This window comes from Monoraphidium neglectum (assembly GCF_000611645.1).
Source record: "Monoraphidium neglectum strain SAG 48.87 unplaced genomic scaffold scaffold03020, whole genome shotgun sequence".
Classification (NCBI taxonomy): Eukaryota; Viridiplantae; Chlorophyta; class Chlorophyceae; order Sphaeropleales; family Selenastraceae; genus Monoraphidium; species Monoraphidium neglectum.
Genome location: NW_014010608.1, coordinates 1 through 7,454, shown reverse-complemented (window position 1 = coordinate 7,454; position 7,454 = coordinate 1). Strand labels below are relative to the sequence as shown.

Sequence of the window (7,454 nt, the reverse complement as noted above, 5' to 3'; positions counted from 1 at the left end):
GGGTGGGCCGGCGTGGGTCCTGCTGAAGCGCCATGAGGTGGACCCTGACTTCAACTCCTCCCTTGAGATCTCGAGATCTGGGCGGCTGCTGGCCATGGGGCAGTCGGAGGGCGCGCTGCTGGTGGGCTGCGAGGGTGTGGCTGCTGCGCCTGCTGCTGCTGCTGCTGCTGCTGCTGCTGCTGCTGCTGCTGCTGCTGCTGCTGCTGCTGCTGCTGCTGCTGCTACTGCTGCTGCTGCTGCCGCCGCCGCCGGCGCTGCCGCCGGCGCCGCCGCGGCGTCGCGCCGCGCGAACCGCCCCTCGCCTCCCCAGCTGCTTACCACCCACCCGTGGCCGGGCCCGGGCGGCGCCTGCGGGCCTGCGGCTGGGCGCCGCGGCACGCCACGCGAAGCCCGCGCCCGTCACGCCCGCGATCGGCCGCCAACGCCATGTGACATATTCCACCCTCCACCAACACAAAGTTGCGCGTGTGCGGCCGCGACCTTGCCCGCGCAGATCGTGGACCCGCGCTCCCTGCACGTGGTGAAGCGCGAGCCCAAGGCCAGCATGGCGTTTGTGACGCGCGTCGTGTTCAGCGACGACGATGCGCGCGTCCTGGCGGTGGGCGGCGACGCCAACGCGTTCGTGCTGGAGTTGAGAGCACACGGCGGCGGTGGCGGTGGCGGGTGCGTCCCATTGTGTTGCGTGGCGGGCTGGGAGCCTGTGCCTTTGGTTGGGTCGCGTCGCTGCCGCGGCAGGGGTCGCCTCCTGTTGGATGCAGGGTGCCGACTCTTCATTCAATGATCAATTAGGCCGGCGTGCTCGCCAGACTCGTCCCGACCGACGTCCCCGCCCCGCCCTCCCTGCCCCTGCGCAGCGGCGGCCTCTTCCTCTCGCTCCTGCTGCTGCTCCTGGCGGCCGCCGCGGGGGCCGCGTTCCTGCTTTACGCCCAGCCGGACCGCATGCGGCAGGCGCAGGAGCTGTGGGAGGAGCTGCAGCAGCACAAAATTGTGCGGGGCGGCCTGCAGCTGCTGCGGCGGCAGGCGGAGCGCGTGCGGCCGCACGTGGAGCGGCACTTGGAGGCGGCGCGGCCGCACCTCAGCCGGGTGCAGTCTCAGGTGGAGCGGCTCGTGCGGGGGGAGAGAGACGAGCTCTGACTTTCTTCAAGCTGACATGCTGGAAACCAGGAAAGGCAGCTGTAATATGCTGCTTGGGTTTGTCCAGGATTGGCTGCAAAAACTTGGTGGATGTTGACTGACGGCACGCAGCATTGGGTGGTGCGAAGCTGCTGCCAAGCGGTGTCAGTGAAGCCAGCGGCGTCAGGTGAGCCAGCTGTGTGACTATCCCCTGTGTATACCTTTGCATCCAACCTGATCTGGGGCAGAGCGCTGCAGTTACAAGGCCACGGCGTACACGCATGACGGAAAGAATGGGGCACGGCGACACAAACTCCCAGGCTCGCTGGACAGGTGGTTATGCGACTCCCCGTCGCAGAAGGGTGCAAGCAGGTCGCTTGCCTGCCGGCCGATGGGGGCCGCTGACGGAAAGCGACGGGTGTTGGCAGAGACGACTTTAATAATGACTGTCACTCCAGAAAATGGAGGGAGGTATGAGGCGGACCCAAGCGGCCTCTATCCCAGGCGAGCGTTGACAAAAAAAAGCAAGGTGCAACAATGAAAACTAGGTTTGGGCTCGAAATTGGAGAGCGCTAGACACGTGTGCAGCCATCCCACAAAAATACCAGGTTGAGCAAAACCCTCTCAGGCTCAGAAGAAGCCCGCACCACAACCAGCCGTGTGTCCCAGCACGTGTGCGTGCTCATGCCACCTCCGCCTCCGCCTCCGGCTCCCGCACATGCACAAACAGCGACCCCTTGCTGCCGCGCGTCACCCTGACGTCATCGCTCAGGTACAGCCAGTCGACAAAGCCCGTCCCTTTGATAGGCAGCGGCACCCGCAGCTTGCCGCCCAGCACCGACAAGAACGCCCCCCCAATGTTGACGTCCGTCCGCGCGTCGCCCTCTGCGGCGCAGGTCGCCTGCGCGCGGATCTGGAGCGCCCCGAGGTCAACGACGTTTTCCAAGGTTCCCTCGGACGCATCGATGATCTGGAGCGAGCGCGCCTGCTGGGAGCCCCTGCGGGGCGGCGGGCGTGCAGGGAGTTGGGTGCAGGGGCGTCCAGGTCATTGACATGGGGACAGGTATGAGGTTCTGAGGCTCCACCGTTGGAGCAGCATGGAGACTTGCGCAGTGGGAGGTGCACGGCTCCGACACGCGAGTGATCTGACGGTAAAGGGGGCCTGTCGTCCAACCACACCCGCCGCAGGCCGCCTCAACGCGCCCCACCCACCGTGACGCAGCGAGGCGCCCCCACACCGCCCGCCCTCCCCCGGCGCGACCCACCACTTCTGCAGGGGCGACGCGTTTTCTGCCTGCTGCGACCACACCAGCCGCCACGTGCCGCCGACCCTGTCCGACTGCGCTGGCTGTGGTGTGGGGTTCTCTGACTGTATGAGGCCCACCAACGAGAGCACCAGCTCGTCCTCCTTCGCCTCGATGGCTGAGAGCAGCTGGGACTCCAGGCTGACGCCCTCCTGGGGGGCCTGCGCGGGGTGTGGGGCGCAGGAGGGTGGCGAGACGCGCGTGTCTGGGTGGTGCGTAGAGGGGGGTCGAAACAGACGTTGCGAGGCGCAAGTGGGACGGGGCTTTGAACGACTGTGGGTCTTGTCGGATCGGTATTGCAAGGCAGGGCACCGCAACACTGCACAGAACGGCTGGATCAGTCTTGTATAGCGCCCACCTTCACCAGCACGAAGAGGGTGCCTGTGCAGGACATCAAGGTGCAGTCGGGGGGGGGGTGGCTGAGTGACAGATGCCTCTTTGCGGTCACATCCGATCAGTTGGGTGTGTTCCAAGCCAACCGCACCAGCAGCCACCTCCAGTCTGCCCACGCATGCGTTGCGTCATGCCCCTAGCGCACACGGCCAACAATCGGGCCGAAATCGCGCCGCCCACCCTTGTTCCCGCGCGCCAGGCGGAAGGTGCCGTCCTGGTTCATGTATGTGGTGTCGATCCAGCCCTGCAGATCAAATGAAGTAGTGAAAGGCAGTGGTTCAAATATGGAAACCGCCAAGGCTGGCACCATGCAGTCATACTGATGGCAGCTTCCGCGCACGGACGCAACGCTCTGCACAACGCACGCGCTTCGGAGGGCACCGACAGCTGTGTTGCATCAGCGGGGCGGCGGGCGCAACGGTGGATGTGCGCGCGCGGGGCCGGCGCAGGTGGCGGACAGGCTCGCCGCCAGGCGCAGGGGGACGGGAGAGGGGGGACGCGCCTTGCGCTCGTCTCCGAGGATGCGGAAGGGCACGGGGTAGGGGATTGAGAAGGGGAGGAACTTGAAGTGGAACGCGGCCTGGTCAAACTGCGGGGGGTGGGCGAGCAGGGGCGCGGATAAAGGTGTGGTGGGTGGATGGTGAGCTCTTGCTGCGGACTTGAGGCGTGGCCGGGGGTTGCAGGCATCGCCCTCCTGCTGGTGAAATCAGATTGGGCAATGGCAGCGTGCCAAGCTCAGCGTGGCAAGCTTATCTGGCCATGTGCACAGCAGTGGGGCTTCGCATTTGAGAAAGAGAAAAAAGCCGCACCTGGAAGTCGATCCGCGAGTTGGGGCGCGCCGGTGGCGTGTTGAAGCTCTTCCCCAGGATGCCAAAGGGCAGCCCCTCACCCACCCTGGGGATCGACACGCAGAATGATGGAATGTCAGCACCACCGGCCGCATGGTTTTGCTTCGTTCTGAGGGCAGCCTGGCCGCTGCCTGCCAGCCATGGCTACTCTCTCGTGCGGACCGCTCACGAGGGTCTCGCCGCGCCTACTGGCGACCACATCCCCCTCCGTCCCTCGCCCCGCTCGCCGCCGCCTCCGTGCGCGCGCCCTCGCAGCAGGGTGCCGCCCCCCCTAGGGCTGCCGCCTCGCACCTGGGGGTGAACCCCTCCAGCGGCCGCGACTCTGTGCTTGCCTTGGCCTGCACGATGAGGTAGCCGATCTCCTCCCCAAAATCGACGACGTTGTTGACGCGCGGCAGGTCAGAGCTCAGATCCACCTCCTGGTAGATCTTGAACGCCTCCACGCCTGCCGACGCCGAATTTGAAAATGGACCGTGGGCGGCGAGGCGGATATCGCGTATGACCGAGAGAGTGCCGCGCGGTGAAATGTGTTTTGCCATCGCCACGCAGATGGGTGGCCCCTGCGTTTTGGAGAGAGGCGGCGAGCCTGCTGCTGTCGCAAGCGGGGCGTCCTACCAGTGAAGGTGCGCTGGATGGGCGAGGCCGAGCCGGGGCGCGAGGTGTACAGCAGCCGCCACTTGCCGTCGATGGCATCAAGCGTGGTGGGATCTGGACGTGTGTGGGCGAACGTCGGGGGACGCGAGCGGCGGGCGGGCAGATGAAGTGGCACCGGGCGGCGGCGACGCGCGGCTGAAGGCTGCCTCATGGCGTGGCGCGAACGCATGTCCGTTCGAGGCCCGCGCAATGCAGGACAGCGCCGCCGCCCGCTGGCCAGCCATGCAAGCGTCATGAGGCGAGGCAGCTGCGAAGCCCGCGGCCGCATGCGCGCATGCATGTTGTTTGCAGCTGCGCGTGCATGTTATTTTGCATGGCATCACCTGCAACGCCGCCGTCCTGCTCCAGGACGGATATCGCGAGGCTGAGCTGCTGCAGCGCCTCCTCGCTGAGGCCCTCCTTGCCGCGCCCCTTGGCGCTGCGCAGCGCGTCCAGCACGGCGAGCTCCGTCGTGGCCCTGCTGCCGGCCTGGTGGGGGAGAGGAGGGAGCCACCGGTTCGGTGGGGGCTGCAAAGGCCACGTGTCCATTTTGCGGTGCCGTCCGCCAGGGAATCCAGCCGCGTCGTGCGAGGCCCGGTGCGGACGCCGTTGCGGCGACGTGCATCGCGCGATTGGAACGGTACATGTAATAGTACCACCCCCAGTCGTTGGGGTGGCGGCATAGAGTGCGACGCAGCGCCTGGTGGGCTGGAGCTCGCCGCCTCGCCCCGACACCGACCACACGCGCGCACACAAACCTTCGTCCTGGTGGTGCCAGCCAGCACTCTGCACGTAACGCGCTCGCGCATAGCACGCACAGACCTCGCTCTAGCCCATTGAGGGCCGCGTGCGATCTGCATTGTCCGTCGTGAACTGTGGCGCTGCTTTTGATGCGGTGGCTGTTGTAGGATGCTATGGGCGCATAACGGCCTATAAACCAACTAACAATATCGGAAATTGCCGCTGGGATGCCCCGAGGAGAGTGGCAATGAGCCAGCTGCAAGTTGGTCCAGGCTTGGTGGTCAGCAGGCTGCAACGGCCCGACGCCACCAGTGACAGCACATCCTGGAAAGAGCAATGAGGAAATGTGCATATACTATTGTATTATTGTTGTGGCCAAGTGGTCAGCAGTCGCCGATGAACCGCCGTTGCCTGTCAATCGCGGCTGACCGTGTTGACTGCATGCACGCAGATTGGCACAGACGCATCACAGCATGAGCCGGCCCATATCAGTGAATGTTGTAGGTTCTCTCGAAAAACTTGTAACCCCCAAAACCTGCCGCGCGTACCCAAAATTTGGAGCGTCGGCGCAGGTGACGGGCGCGCGTCACCAGCTAGAGTTGGCGGCTGCACAGGCAGCAGGTGCTTAGCGCGTTCAAGCGGAAGTAGACTATGTCAGGTAAATTTATCATATCGCGATGAGTTGTAAAGCACACAACTGTGTAGATCGTCTGATCGTGGATCGCAATGGAGGACATGACCAGGCTGCGTCGTGAGCTACTAGAAGTTGACGAGGCCTCGCTTCTGAAGCTGCAGGTGCAATACGCTCGCGCTCCTGCGGTGGCGTAGATGAACGCGCTGCGTCTACGCACAGCGCACAGCGCAGCAGAGCACGCGGCTCAGCGGGGCGTTCAGCGCGTCGCCCTGACACATTCCATGTGCTCCCTTACAACAGGAGGACTTTGACGCCGGCGACAGGCGCCCCGCCGCGAAAGTGACACGCATCTCAAAACGGGGCCCTGCCGGCCCAACTGCCTCCACTGCGGAGCGCCATGCCGCGGCGGGGCCCGCACCGGCCCCGACGCCTGCAGAAGCGCAGCAGCAACCCGAAGCGACGCCGCAGCGGGGCGGCGCTGAAGATGGTGGGTCGCCTGCGGCGCGCGGGGCGGCCGGCGGCCTGCCTCCACTACAGCCTTGGCATTCCCGCTGCTGCTCATGCACCTGCATACATCCCCACACGCGCGACCCCGCTCCCCCACCTTTTTTGCCTCACGCCGCACGCGTGCACATCCCACCCGCGTTCCCAGCCCCGCCACGCCCCGCCGGCGTGCTCGCGCCGGGCATACCAGGAATCATGGGAGAAGTGATGGAGCGGCGCCCCGACGCCGCCGCAGCCGCACCCCCCGCGCCGCCCGCCGCGCCCGGCGCCGCGTTCCCCACCGCGTCACACCGTCGCGCGTCAAAGTTCTCCCTCGGCCGCCGTGCTGCGGCGGCGGCGCCGCCGCCGGCGTCCGCGACGCCCGCGGGAGGCGGCTGCGCCGCCGCGGATGCTGCTGCAGCGAGCAGCCCGCTTTCGACAGACGCGCAGGAGCTGGCGGCGATAGGCGAGGAGACCGCGCGCCAGGCGGCGGCTATGAGCCCAGGCGAGCGTCGAGAGGCGCTGGCAGAGGCGGCGGAGCGGTTTGGCACCGATAAGCTTGAGTTCTTGAGGAGGAGGGCGCAGGCAAGGCAGCAGGGCGGCAGCGCCGCCGCCGCGACCAGCGCGGCTGGCGCGCGTGGCAACGCTGCGGGCGCCGGCGCGGCAGGCGCAGAGGGGGCGCTGTCTTCGCGGCGTAAGCAGCAGGCGGAGCAGCGGGAGTTGCCCGTGGTCGCGGCAGCGGCAGGCAAGAGCGCACTGCGCAAGGGGTTTTTCGCTGCGCCCGCAAAGCCTTGCGCGGCCAAGCTGCAGCAAATGCAGCGGCAGCAAGAGCAGCAGCAGCAGCGGCAGCAGCAGCAGCAGCTCCAGAGACAACAGCAGCAGCAGCAGCAGCAGCAGCAGCAGCAGCAGCAGCAGCAGCAGCAGCAGCAGCAGCAGCAGCAGGACCAACAGCAGCAGCAGCAGCAGGAACAGCAGCAGGATCAGCAACTTCAGCAGCAGCCTGCCGCCGCCTCTCGCCCGACAGCCAGCACCACAGCCGCCGCCGCCGCCGCAGGCGCCGTGCCCCCCGCCGCACCCCCTGCCGCGGCGGCGCCGCGCCCGCTCGTCGCGCGCCTGCGCTTCGGGTTGGGCGCGCGGGTCGTCGGCGCGGACTCGCCGGGCCGGGCCGCTGACGAGGACGAGGCGGTTCTGCAGCGGGACCAGCTCAGCCGCGCGGCTGGCCTGGCGCCGGAGGGCTACACTCTCGGGGAGCTCCGGGCGCTCGCCCGCAGCCGCCACGCGCCGCAGCGCGCGGCGGGGCTTGCC

At 67.1% G+C, this 7,454-nt stretch overlaps 2 protein-coding genes across 2 annotated transcripts; one reads left to right on the top strand and one right to left on the bottom strand.

The window, feature by feature from the left end:
- Window positions 1-32: 32 nt before the first annotated feature.
- Window positions 33-1,134, top strand: MNEG_12027 (hypothetical protein; the record flags this gene model as incomplete). Its single annotated transcript, XM_014039502.1, has 3 exons — window positions 33-428; window positions 494-663; window positions 855-1,134. 3 exons carry the CDS (start codon window positions 33-35, stop codon window positions 1,132-1,134), a joined length of 846 nt encoding a protein of 281 aa, XP_013894956.1.
- A 661-nt stretch (window positions 1,135-1,795) lies between these two features.
- MNEG_12026 (putative plastid-lipid-associated protein 12) lies at window positions 1,796-5,100 on the bottom strand (the record flags this gene model as incomplete). The annotated part of the gene is made up of 10 exons (XM_014039501.1): window positions 1,796-2,111; window positions 2,322-2,578; window positions 2,776-2,798; window positions 2,991-3,054; window positions 3,295-3,399; window positions 3,620-3,704; window positions 3,950-4,103; window positions 4,274-4,366; window positions 4,636-4,780; window positions 5,050-5,100. The coding sequence occupies 10 exons, from the start codon at window positions 5,098-5,100 to the stop codon at window positions 1,796-1,798; spliced, it is 1,293 nt and encodes a 430-aa protein (XP_013894955.1).
- Window positions 5,101-7,454: the final 2,354 nt, after the last annotated feature.